The sequence below is a fragment of the Equus asinus genome, chromosome 28, assembly GCF_041296235.1.
Source record: "Equus asinus isolate D_3611 breed Donkey chromosome 28, EquAss-T2T_v2, whole genome shotgun sequence".
NCBI classification, from domain to species: Eukaryota; Metazoa; Chordata; class Mammalia; order Perissodactyla; family Equidae; genus Equus; species Equus asinus.
The window spans coordinates 37,523,824-37,538,227 of NC_091817.1; the positions used below are offsets into that span (position 1 = coordinate 37,523,824).

Sequence of the window (14,404 nt, forward strand, 5' to 3'; positions counted from 1 at the left end):
TACAGAGTATGTTCTTAAACCAAAAAGAAATGAAATTAAAAATCAAAAATAGAAAGAAATTTGGGGGAGTCATAAAAATGATGAAAATTAAACACACTCCTAAATTACCAATGGGTAAAGGAGAAGCCACAACAGAAATTTAGGAATACTTTGAGATAATATGAAAACAAAACAATATACCACAACTTACGAGATCTAGTGGGAAATTGATAGATCTAAGTGCCTATATTTAAAGAGAAGAAAGTTTTCAAACCAATAACCTAAATTTCTACCTTAAGAAACTTGAAAAAGAAGAGCCAACTAAATTGAAAGCAAGCACAGGAAGGAAATAATAAAGATTAAAGTGGAAATTAATGAAATAAAAAGAAAAACAATAGAGAAAATAAATGAAACCAAAAGATGGTTCTTTGAAAAGATCAATAAATTGACAAACCTTTAGTGAGAGTGACAGAGAAAAAAGGGGGAAATATTCAAAGTACTAAAAAAGTAACAAAATGGCAATAAATATATATTTATCAATAGCTACTTTAAATGTCAATGGACTAAATGCTCCAATCAAAAGGCATAGGATGCTGATTGGATGAAAAAACAAGACCCATATATATGCTGCATACAAGAGACACACTTCAGAACTAAACAGACTCACAAACTGAAAGTGAAAGGATGGAAAAAGATACTCCATGCAAATGGCAAAGAAAAGAAAGCTGGAGTAGCAATACTTATATCAGACAAAATAGACTTTAAAACAAAAACTGTAACAAGAGACAAACAAGGACACTACATAATGATAAAGGGAACAATCCAACAAGATATAACACTTGTAACTATCTATGCACCCAGCATAGGAGCACCTAAATATATAAAGCAATTAACAGACATAAAAGGAGAAATAGACAGTAACACAATAATAATAGGAGACTTTAACACTCCACTTACACCAATGGATAGATCATCCAGACAGAATATCAATAAGGAAACATTGGCCTTAAATGACACATTAGACCAGATGCACTTAGTAGATATACAGAGAACATTTCATCCAAAAACCAAAGAATATGCATTCTTTTTAAATGCACATGGAACATTCTCCAGGATTGATCATATATTAGGCCACAAAACAAGTCTCAATAAATTTAAGAAGATCGAAATAATACCAAGCATCTTTTCTGAGCACAAAGGTATGAAACTAGAAATCAACTACAGGAAGAAAGTCGGAAAAGCCATAAAACTGCAGAGATTAAACAAAATGCTACCAAACAACAATTGGGTCAATGAAGAAATCAAAGGAGAAGTAAAAAAATACCTAGAGACAAATGAAAATGAAAATACAACATGCCAAAATCTAAGGAATACAGCAAAAGCGGTTCTTAGAGGAAAGTTTATAACAATTCAGGCCTACCTCAACAAACAAGAAAAATCCCAATAAACAATCTAATCCCAATAAACACCTAAAGGAACTGGAATAAGAAGAACAAACAAAGGCCAAAATCAACACAAGGAAGGAAATAATAAAAAGTCAGAGCAGAAATAAATGAAATAGAGACTAAAAAAACAATAGGAAAAGTCAGTGAGAACAAGAGCTGATTCTTTGAAAAGATAAACAAAATTGACAAACTTTTAGTTAGACTCACCGAGAAAAAAAGAGAGAAGGCTCAAATAAACAAAATCATAAATGAAAGAGGAGAAATTACAACAGACACCTCAGAAATACAAAAGATCATAAAAGAATACTATGAAAAACTATACTCCAACAAATTGGATAATCTAGAAGAAATGGATAAATTCTTAGAATCATACAACCTTCGAAAACTGAATCGAGAAGAAGTAGAGAATTTTAATAAACCAATCACCAGTAAGGAGATCGAAACAGTAATCAAAAACCTCCCAAAAAAATAAAAGTCCAGGACCAGATGGCTTCCCTGGTGAATTCTACCAAACATTCAAAGAAAACTTAATACCTATCCTTCTCAAACTCTTCCAAAAAATTGAAGAGGAGGAGAGGCTTCCTCACTCATTCTACGAAGCCAACATTATCCTGATACCAAAACCAGACAAGGACAACACAAAAAAAGAAAATTACAGGCCAATATCACTGATGAACATCGATGCAAATATCCTGAACAAAATACTAGCAAATTGAATACAACAATACATTAAAAAGATCATACATCAAGTGGGATTTATTCCAGGGATGCAGGGATGGTTCAACATCCACAAATCAGTCAATGTGATACACTACATTAACAAAATGAAGAATAAAAATCACATGATCATCTCAATAGATGCAGAGAAAGCATTTTACAAGATACATTTATGATAAAATGTATCCATTTATGATAAAAACTCTAAGTAAAATGGGCATAGAAGGAAAATACCTCAACATAGTAAAAGTCATATATGACAAACCCACAGCCTATATCATTCTCAATGGAGAAAAACTGAAAGCTATCCCTCTAAGAACAGGAACCAGACAAGGATGCCCACTTTCACCACACTTTTTTAACATAGTATTGGAAGTCCTAGTCAGAGCAATCAGGCAAGAAAAAGGAATAAAATGAATCCAAAGTGGAAAAGAAGAAGTGAAACTGTCACTATTTGCAGATGACATCATTTTATATAGAGAAAACCCTAAAGAATCCACTAAAAAACTTTTAGAAATAATAAATGAATACAGTCAAGTCACAGGATACAAAATCAACATAGAAAAATCAGTTGTTTCTATACACTAACAATGAAGTAGCAGAAAGAGAAATTAAGAATACAATCCCATTTACAACTGCAACAAAAAGAATAAAATACCTCGGAATAAACTTCACCAAAGAGGTGAAAGAGCTGTACACCAAAAACTGTAGAACATTGTTGAAAGAAATTGAAGAAGGCACAAAGAAATAGAAAGATATTCCATGCTCTTTGATTGGAAGAATTAACATAGTTAAAATGTCCGTACTTCCTAAAGCAATCTACAGATTCAATGCAATCCTGATCAAAGTTCCAACAACAATTTTCACAGAAATAGAACCAAGAATCCTAAAATTTATATGGAACAACAAAAGACCCTGAGTAGCCAAAGGAATCCTGAGGAAAAAGAACAAAACTGGGGGTATCACACTCCCCAATTTCAAAATATACTATGAAGCTATAGCAACCAAAACAGCATGGTACTGGCACAAAAACAGACACATCAATGGAACAGAACTTACAGCCCAGAAATAAACTCACACATCTATGGACAGCTAATTTTCAACAAGGGAGCCAAGAGCATACAAGGGAGAAAGGAGAGTCTCTTCGATAAATGGTGTTGGGAAAACTGGACAACCACATGCAAAAGAATGAAAGTAGACCATTATCTTACACCATGCACAAAAATCAACTCAAAATGGATTAGAGACTTGAATGTAAGACCTGAAACCATGAAACTTCTAGAAGAAAACATAAGCAGTACACTCTTTGACATCAGTCTCAGCAACATTTTTTTCAAATACCATGTCTGACTGGGCAAGGGAAACAGTAGAAAAATAAACAAATGGGACTACATCAAACTTAAAAGGTTCTGCGCAGCAAAGGAAACCATCAACAAAACGAAAAGACAATCTACCAATTGGGAGAAGATATTTGCAAACCATATATCAGATAAGGGGTTAATATCTGAAATATACAAAGAGCTCATACATCTCAACAACAAAAAAACCAACAACTCAATTGAAAAATGGGCAAAAGATCTGAACAGAGGTTTCTCCAAAGAAAATATATGGATGGCCAACAGGCACATGAAAAGATGTTCAACATCATTAACTATCAGGGAAATGCAAATCAAAACTACAATGTGGTATCACCTCACTCCGTTCAGAATGGCTATAATTAACAAGACAGGAAACAACAAGTGTTGGAGAGGATGTGGAGAGAAGGGAACCCTCATACACTGCTAGTGGGAGTGCAAACTGATGCAGCCACTGTGGAAAACAGTATGGAGTTTCCTCAGAAAATTAAGAATAGGTCTGCCATATGATCCAGCTATTCCAGTGCTGGGTATTTATCCAAAGAACTTAAAAACACAAATGCATAAAGATACATGCACCCCTATGTTCATCACAGCACTATCCCCAATAGCTAAGACTTGGAAGCAACTGAGGTGCCCATCAAGGGATGAACAGATAAATATGTGGTATATATACACAATGGAATACTACTCAGCCATAAGAAATGATGAAATCCGGCCATCTCTGACAACATGGATGGACCTTGAGGGTATTATGCTAAGTGAAATAAGTCAGAGGGAGAAAGTCAAATACCGTATGATCTCACTCATAAGTATAAGATAAAAACGACAAACAAACACATAGCAACAAAGATTAGATTAGTGGTTACCAAAGGGGAAGGGGGGAGAGAGGAGGATGAAAGGGGTGATTAGGCATACATGTTTGGTGATAGATTGTAATTAGTCTTTGGACGGTGAACATGATGTAATCTACCCAGAATTCGAAGTATATTACAATGTGCACCTGAAAGTTATATAATGTTATAATCCACTGTTACTGCAATAATAAATAAATAAAAATTGGGAAAAAAGAGAAGGAAACTAAAGACCAATAACTTTTATGAATATAGATTAAAAATCCTTGACAAAATACTAGCAAGCCAAATCAAACCAGCAGCATATAAAAAGGATTATACACCATGACCAAGTGGGATGTATCTCAAGAATGAAAAGTTGGCTCAACATATGAAAATCAATCATGTTATACGACATATTAATAGAATAAAGAACCCAAACCACATGATCAACTCAATAACATAGAAAAAGCATTCACCAAAATTAAACACCCTTTCATGATTAAAAAAAAGAAAGCTCAATAAACCAAGAATGGAAAGGAACTCCCTCGATATAATAAAGGGAATCTATGAAAAACCCACACCTAACATTATACTCAGTGGTAGAAGATAGACTGCTTTCCCACTGAGGTCAGGAACAAGACAAAGGTGTCCGTCATTGCCACTTCCTTTTGATGTTGTACTGGAGGTTCTATCCGAGGCAATTAGACAAGAATAAGAAATAAAAGACATCCAGACTGGAAAGGAAAAAGTAAAACTCTCTTTCTTTGTAAATGACATGATTTTGTATATAGAAAATCCTAAGGAACTCACAAAAAAACTGTAGAGCTAATAACTGAGTTCAGAAAAATTGCAGGATATAGGATCAGTATACAAAAAATCAACTGTATTTCTAGACAGTAGCAGTGAAAATTCAAAAATGAAATTAAGAAAATTCCATTTACAATAGGTTCAAAAAGAATAATATACTGGGGAATTAATTTGACAAAAAAAGGTGCAAGACTTGTACTTTGGAAACTACAAAACATTGTTGAAAGGAATTTAAAAGAAGACCTAAATAGATGAAAAGACGTCTGTGTTCATGGATTGGACGACTTAGTATTAACTTAAGATGGAAATATTTCCCAAAATGGTGTATAGAGTCAACATGATCCCTATCAAAATCCCTGCTGCCTGTTTTGCAGTAATTGGCAAAGTGATCCTAAAATTCATATGGAAATGCAAGAAACCCAGAATAGCGAAAACAATTTTGAAAAATAAGAACAAAGTTGGAGAACTAACATTTCCTATTTCAAAACTTTCTACATAGATACAGTTATCAAGATTGTGTTGTACTGGCATAAAGATAGACATATAAATCAATGGTATAGAATTGAGACTCCAAAAATAAATTCATCCATTTGTGGTCAATTTATTTTTATCAAGGATGTTAAGACAATGCAGTGGGAGAATGGATAGTTTTTTCAACAAAAGATGCTAGAGCAACTGGGTATCCACATGCAAAGAACGAAGTTGGACACCTACCTCACACCATATACAAAATTAACATAAAATGGATCAAAGACCCAAATGTTATAACTAAAACTATAAAACTGTTGAAAGAAAACATAGGTATAGATACATATGACCTTGGATTAGGCAATGGTTTTTAAAATGTGATGCCTACATACAAGCAGTCAAAGAAAAAATGAATAAATTAGACTTCATCAAAATTTTAAAATTTTGTACTTCAAAGGACACTATCAAGAAAGTGAAAAGACAACCTACAGAATGGGAGAAAATATTTGTAAATCTCAGTAAGCATATAATATAATATAGGGGCCGACCTGGTAGTTAAGTTTGTATACTCTGCTTCGGTGGCCCTGGGTTCATGGGTTTGGATCTTGGGCACAGACCTACACACCACTCATCAAGCCATTTTGTGGCAGCTTCCCACATACAAAAAAAAATAGAGAAAGACTGGCACAGATGTTAGCTCAGTGACAATCTTCCTCAAGCAAAAAGAGGAAGATAGGCAACAGATGTTAGTTAGCTCAGGGCCACTCTTCCTCATCAGAAAAAAAAAAGGGTATATATATATATAATGTAATATAATATATAATTTCATATTATAATAATTCAATTATTCCATCTCTTAGTCTTTAGAATTATGATTTTAACAGACCACTGCCTTGATTGAGGGCACAGTCTTGGCAGAGACTATCCCAATATTCAGAATCCCTATTAGAATGAATGTGACCATTTCTAAATCCAGATGGTGTTCAGCCACAATTCCCTTAGTTATATGTGCCTTTGAAGAAATGTGATTTAACTCTGGTTCTTTTCACTTCTGCGTGATTAAATGACTGCTTTGTGCAATTTTGTGAGTTTCTTTCTTACTTTTGTTAGCCTTTTGTGCATTTCAGACACTTTTGATCTATTTGTTACTTTGGACCCCCCAAAATTTCTTTTACAAGTCCCATAGCCAACCTGTAGGCTTGTTTGACTTCCACTCTCAACTAGATCCTAATTCTTTGCTGAGTACTAGCCACTTCTTTTGAAACCACTTTGGATCATTAGCATGAACTAGAATAGACAGTTCTGAGACGGGCTTTTAGAATTGAAACTTGCTGCATTGAGTCTTTGCTGTGATGGCTCCTCCCAGGCTCGCAGCAGCCCCTCGCTTCGTTGTGGTTAGATCTATAGCCACAGGAAGAATCTCCAGGGCGCCAGTGCGTTCAGCATGGTGTGACACACCTCCACCAGCAACACCTGGAGCTGGATGAGTTAGGAGAGTCCTGCTTAGTGTGTTTTCTGGTACCTGTGTGTCTATAACTTTTAAAAGCTTTGGCGCATAGATGGGGAATTATTTAAGTTCTTATCTTTGGTCTAGAGATTTTAGGAACATGGATCATGGAGAAAAACAAGAATAAACAATTACCTGATGTATTGGTTTTCTATTGCTGCTGTAACAAATTACCACAAACTTAGTAGCCTAAAAGAATACAAATTTATTATTTTACAGCTCTATAGATCCTAAGTACCAGGCTAAAATCAAAGTGTTGGCAGGGCTGTGTTTCTTTGTGGAGGTTCTAGGGGAGAGTCCATTTCTTACCCTTTTTCAGCTTCTTGAAGCTGCCCACATTCTTTGGCTTATGTTCCCTCTTCTCCATCTTCAAAGCCGGCAACGGCTGGTTGAGTCCTTCGCCGATTGCATCACTCTGACCTCCTCATCTGCCTCCCGCTTCTATTTTTAAAGACCCTTGTGATTATGTTGAACCCACCTGGATAATCTAGGATCCTCTCCATATTTAAAGACCAGTCAATTAGCAACCTGAATTCCTTCTGCTACCTTAATTCTCCTTTGCCATGAAACCTAACATATACACTGATTCTGGGGAGTAGCACATGGACATTTTGGGGACCATTATGCTATCTGCTGCATCTGAATCAGCTAGAAGCATAGAATCTCTCTGTTATTTATTTTAAGCTAGAGTATCACTCCAAGATCATGAAACCTGGCACGGAGGGAGAAATAGATCAACATTTAGAGTAAAGGGCCTTTAAAGTCCTCTGTTTCAATCCTCCCTTTTATGCATGAGGAAAAGAAACTGAAGCCTACAGAAGTAAAGTGACTGGCCAGCATCATAACTAGTTGGTGGTAGGCACTGGAATGAAACAATTTCATCAAAGTGTGGGACACGGAATGCTGGTATCATTGATTTTCTTTGATATTTGTTTTATGATTAGACTTAGAATTTTTTTTTCTCACCTGAGTTAAGAACTTTTCGTGATATGTGTCTCATCCACATTAAGATTGTGTGCCATTAGTTTGGTGATGTGTCTGCTCTGCTTAATTCATTGGTAGGAATATGGTGATAAGTTAACCATAGCATCATTTGCTAAAACTCAATAGTTTAAGTCTTGAAAAAGAATTTTAAGAACCACTGTGATAGACCATGATCTCATGGTTTCTTTAAGTCCTAGATTCTGTAATTGATTGAATGCCAAATTATGGTTTTCAGTACTTACCCTCTCCCCAGTTCCTGATTGTTACCCCGAATTCACTGGATTCCCTCTCCACTCCCTGCACTTGTATTCGTACTCACAGAGGCTGTGTCATTGGACCTACCTTCCATTTTAATGTTCCTGCTCTGCACTTTGGCGATGTTTCCTTTGGTGAGTATTTTTCCATTTTAAAATAGAAATTGAGTAGAATTACTTTTTTCTCTACATGGGAGGAGGAAGTTTATAAATAATCTCTCTTACCATTTTTTACGAGTGGTGGCTAAGAGGGTCTAGAATTGCTCTCTCCTTCCTCTGCAGGAGTAGCATTTTGGTGCCATTTCTAGTTTATAGGTGACAGTTGTAACTGTGTCCTGGGCGGTCATAGCTGTCAGGCCATGGCTGTCCTAGCTCTTCCAGCAGTGGAACAGCAGAAAGCCTCACACTTCACTCCACCATCTGAACACTGTGAACAGTCTGTGCAGATTCTGATTGGTCAGTCTGGCTACACAGCAACCTTCTCATAGAGATGCTCTCAAGTTGACAGTGAACCCAGTGGTGGTTTGATTCAGGTGTTCTATCACCCCCAGTTAAGGACTCCTCTGCATGTTTGTGTTGTCTTCTCACTCAGTTACTTTGCTGAGTCATTTCCTCCCGTCTAAGCTTCCCCAATAAGAAACATGATAACAGTAGTAACAGCAGTAGCTGCAAAAACGTCCATTCAGTGGTTCTTCCTTGAGTTCCAATCACTGCAAGTGAATTACGTGCAGTACTACATTTAAACCTTTTAGCAATCCTTTGGGGAGGTACTGTTTAAGTTGCTCATTTTACAGAAGGAAGAACTGAGCATTAGAACAGTTAAGTAACTTCCTAAGGTCACACGGCAGTGGCAGAATTAATATTTCAGTTGAGATCTAAATTACACACTGTGAACAAGGGTGACGTTGCCCCCAAAGTGACGAAAATTGGTTCTTGGGGGTTGAAAAAGACATAAATGCAACAAAGGTTTGTGGTCCTCCAAAGTTCAACTCTACCCTACAGAATCTTACTACTTAGTATTTAATTTTTCTCGTCAGGGAAAAATTAAATCTAATTTAAGTAATATTTAATAAATCAATTTGATTTAAAATTAATTTATCCCAGTGGTTCTTTTTAAGCAGCAATAATTTTAACAAAAGGTTGAGAAACCCTGCTCTAAATCCATATTCCATAATCCTTTCCATTTCGCTCTGTTGCTTCCCATTTTGACTTTCCTTTCTTTTGCTTCCTTTCAAGTAGGCCCATCTACTTGGGAACAAACAGTTCTTTACAAAAAACTGATTCATAATGCCCCTTTAGCACTTGCTTTAACATTTGGGTGTTATAACAGTTTTATTTATTCAGAACACATTTATTTATACAATGCCCCCCCATCTATGTTATATTGGGTAAGGTAGATACAATAGGAAAATCTATATAAATGAAGTTGAATCTCTGTTACTATAAAATATAAAAATGACTGGAGAGATTTTTACAAATCTCTAGGGCATGTCTGAGTGATAGATAGACTCTTTTGAAGGAAAATAAAAGTGACCTGCAACCTGAAAATTATCTGGAGGCCTACCAAGAGAGGCACGTGCTCTCAGGCGTAACTGTGACTGATGCACAATAAGGAGTGGATTAGTAAACCCAAGGACCTATGCAGTCATCCTCCAAACAGTTCAAACTGAGTCCACAGAGAGGTCTGGGCAGCTGATGCAGGGCAGCAGCCTACCTTCCACAGGCATTTAAATGCAAAGTCCAGCACAAGGACATTTGGAAAATGTGCGCTATATGGTATCGCCTTCAAGGGAGAAAACAAGTCCTATTTTTTTTTTTTCAGAGTACTCATTGTTAAGGTTGAAAGGAGGGAGGGCTTCTGAGGGTGAGTGTTTAGGGAAGCTTTCTTGAACTTATAGATGAGCTGGTTCTTAACAATGTTTAGTATGTGTGCATGAAGCAAGCTTGATTCAGATTGCTGAAAGACTTGTAATCACATGGATCTTTCAGTTATTATTTGCTAATGTGTCTAGTCTGTGAATTCCAGAGGGAGCTAACCTGAGCTGATAGCCATTAGAATTAAAGGTAAAACTCTTCACCAAAGAACTCCAAGAGCCTCAGAGAGCCTGGCCAATTTAACATCAATAATACTATTTTTACATTCTACATTTCCCAAGCATTGTGGATTGTGAAATTTTTGATCAAAAGGTTAACACACTGTAAGATTCTTTATAACTCTTCTATGTATGACTGGTATTCCCCAGGTGGGAAAGTTATAATGTATGATTTCTTAGTCACATTTATGGCAGTGGCCATTCTGTATAAGAAGGCTCAAATCCATCTAAAGAATTTACAGACAATTACAAGAACCTATTCTGAACTGGGTGGTTTGGGCACAGCCCATTTGTGTTTGAAAGGTCTTCTGGAGTACAATTTAGACCCATGTCCCACTGCACAGTGTTCCTGGAATATGATAGCAGGATGTCTGGCAGGAGCCAGCCACATCCCCAGCTACAGAGGAGAAATTTTCCCACCAACTCTTATTCAGAGATTATCTTATCTCATCTATCATGGGACCTGTGGTTTTTTTGTCAAAGACCAGCTCAGACTTTGGGGCACGTCATAGTTGGTGTGCCAGAGCCCATTGAAGTGGACAGAGGATCCCAATTTTTGGCGATGTTTGTTTTCTAAGGCTGAGGCTGAATTTTCTGTGTCCAAAATGAATTGTGCAGATGTGCTTATTGATCTTTCATATTCTAAATTATTTCTATAGACAACCACAAAAGGACCACCTTTTTGCACAATGATCTGCCAACACATTTGCCTTTGCTTTATTGAGATTTTTATTTTACTAGAAAAATTAGGAATCTATTGTCTAAACAATCCCATAAATCCTAAAAAGTCAACCATTTAACTTAAAAACAGTCAATTTAATTTTTGGTCTTGGGGAATTGCTAAATCAATTTAATACTCTCCTTAGCTAGGGTCCATACTTTAAGAGAGAGGTCATGCTCCAAATAATGTACCACCTTCTGTCAGAATGGAAATTTTTCCTTTGCAGCCTCATGATCTTCTGTTCCTGGTCTTCTTAGGGGCTTTCTAGACCAGGTGAAAATGCACATATTGAATGAGAATCAAACCTCTTGAGAATATTGTCTTTTAAATAGCTATTTAAATACTGGGAGGGATATGAAGGTGCCTCTGTGAATCTTTGAGGCATTCTGGCCAAGCATGTTGTTAATTATTCCCAAAAAAGTCACATAAATGTTGAGCTTCTATGTACTGGATACTAAAGAAGGGAGAACAGAGGTCTACACTATAGAGTGCTTGCATTCAAATGGAACTGTAGATAGAATAGTGTTAGGATTTGGTGCAACCGGAAACCCAGGAATGACATTCATATTAATAACCCTTCAGTCTTTAATAAAAAAATATGACTTTCCTTTAGGCTTCTTGACAAGCAATATGGGTTACAGGTAGTTGTACAAGGAATTGTTCTAGCTAGTAGGTTATAATTGGCTTTATTCTCTGAAAATCTTCTAGCTCCAGGGAAGTAGTCTGAGCAATGGTTTGGAAGGACCCACTTGAATCTTTAAGGATCCACTTATGTAATACACCCCACATTACAAGAGTGTTTATTCCCATAAATGGTCAGATAAAATAAGAATAAGGGATCTACACTGTCAAGAGTCTTTGTTGAGAAAGTTCAGAAAAGTCAAATGTAGCAATTACATGATTGTGAAACTGACTTTCTAGCAGTTCCTCTGGAATTTCCAAGAATAATCCTTCAAGTACGTGTAATCAGACCATTCTTTTTCCATAAAAGATCTCTTCCGAGTAGAATGGCAGGTATGTTATCACAAAGGAGACACGAACACGTATCCTCCAACAGTCCTAATGTGTAGACAAAGGCTCAGACATGGGGAGAGAAGTAGATGGGTTCAAGACAGCCCCTGCAGTACTGCAGTAATTACTCCAAGAGACCAACTGTATTTTATTGCAGTAGTGTTCAAGGAAGAAAGAATAGTGTTTGCATCCAATAGAAATATGCATATTTATTCTCCTATGGTTATAGATCATTCTTGTTCTGCAAGTGGTAGCAGATACAATGGGCACCTAGGGAATCCAGAATCAGAGCTCAGTTTATTGCTTGCCAGGCAAGGAGGATCTACATCTCTTAGGAAAGGAACATGAGTCTCACTGAGAAGAATGTAGGAGGGCTAGATGTGGCATGAAAAAGTGGCTTTGTCTAAGGGAGGTAAAAGCTGATGTGTTAGTCTCTGGCTGTCTCAAAAGCAGATTGTAAAGTCTCTCTCGGGAGAGGCTATTATTTGATTTTGTGTCATCGACCCTGAGAGCATGAGCTCCAGACAGGTTCTAGATGAATTATACAGTCTTGGCAGGCTCTGAGTCACACAGCGGGCAAAACCACACAGGCTTCTCCTTTCACACATGGGCAAATAAAAAGAGCAAACAGGATTCTATTTTTTGGGAAAAAAATCTGTATTTCTGTGCAAAGATTAAATGCAAAATATACTTCTGGAAAACTATTCAGCAAACTGATAACAGAGGCTGCCTCTTGAGAGGGGCCTGGATGATGACCAGGGGCCTTGTTTTTATGTCTATTGTCACTACTTAATAAATGAATAATGAGTATTCATTGAATGAATGAAATGGATTTATTAATTGTAGAGTGAAAACAATATCAGGGAGAGCTGGAGTTAAGCAAGTAGTGAGGAGTTGCATAGACGGCTCATTTAAGGGGTTCGGCAGTGCTAGGGGAAGTTGAAGGTAAAGGGAGGTATCATGGGGCTTTTATTTCTCATCTCATATTTTGTTTTCCAGGGTTTCCTCATACCTTGATATGTTCCCTCAATAATACCTCCTTGGTCCCCATGACCTTCAAACTGCGTGTCCCTGGGGATGGCGTTGGCCATAAAAGCATTTCAAGTCATGAGCAGTATTCAGACAACAAAAGACCGTTTTGGAACAAGGGCGAAATACCTGTAATGAAACCAAAAGAATTCACTATCATCCCCGACTCTGGCACCATTCGCGCCCAAGGATTTGCGGCTATCAGGGTAAAGTGCACAGCCTTCCAGGACGTGGCCCAGCAGCTCAACCCTCAGAGAGCTGTTGGGAACACATCTCAGGTTTCCTCTGTATGCCCAGGGTCATGGGAGGGGGCGCCTCTAATTCACATGGAAAAGTGGGCCCGGAAGAAAAGAAACCACTGTGGCAAAAGAAAGCAGTTGCAAATGTATTGGGCAAAAGAACTGACCCTGCTCCAGTGAATTTCCATCAATCTAGATGCCTGGCCTTCACCAGAACTGCATTCTAGCAATTCCTAGTGAAAAAATTGCTCTATACAGATAGTACACCCATTAGTACTAATATAGAAAGATTTAAGAACTCACTGATGTTTAGGTCCTCCTTTCCGTCAGACTCAAATCGTTTACACCAATAAAAGTCCAGATTTATGCCACAGATGATACCCAGTTTACTCAGATTTTTAATCCGAATCTGGGCTTCCTGTGAGTGCGGATGTGACATTCCTAGCAGTGCTTTGTATTTAGCTCCACAATGTGATGCTTTGGTCACGGCCTTGGGGTGCCACTAGCAGAATTACTTCGTGTCTAACTGAGAAAGGTTTTACTGTCCTCCCTCACTTATCTGTTGCTTCTCCAAACAGTTAGGTCTAGCAATATTGAAGGCTGCTAAATTGAAACGCCTTTATCTTTTCTGGGAAAGCAAAAAGATAAGACTTCATAGCTAAGGTTGGTAATTTTCTCTTTAGTCATTATCTTTGAATATTTAATTCAGCTTTGGTTATATCCCCAGAATTTGTTTTAAATGCTTCATAATATCTCACCATGAATCCACTCATTCTAAATCTTTTCTGGGAGTTTTTGGCTCCTCCGAGGGCTTCTCAATAGGTCCAATGAGGTTTGATGTCATACATCGTTATAACTTCTCAGACTTGCTGTCTTGGTCCATTTGGGCTGCTATTACAAATCCCAGAGACTGGGCAGCTTATAAACAACAGAAACTTGTTTCTTACAGTCTGGAGGCT

At 37.2% G+C, this 14,404-nt stretch overlaps 1 protein-coding gene across 4 annotated transcripts in view; it reads left to right on the top strand.

Annotated features, from left to right (window-relative positions):
* The window catches only part of HYDIN (HYDIN axonemal central pair apparatus protein), a 338,461-nt gene that overhangs the window by 123,612 nt on the left and 200,445 nt on the right, over positions 1 to 14,404 (top strand). For all 4 annotated transcript variants that reach the window (XM_070500558.1, XM_044761259.2, XM_070500554.1 and 1 more), the window contains exons 13-14: positions 8,420 to 8,487; positions 13,177 to 13,412. In XM_070500558.1, the coding sequence (XP_070356659.1) occupies positions 8,420 to 8,487; positions 13,177 to 13,412 (304 nt within the window). The remainder of the gene's footprint in view (positions 1 to 8,419; positions 8,488 to 13,176; positions 13,413 to 14,404) is intronic.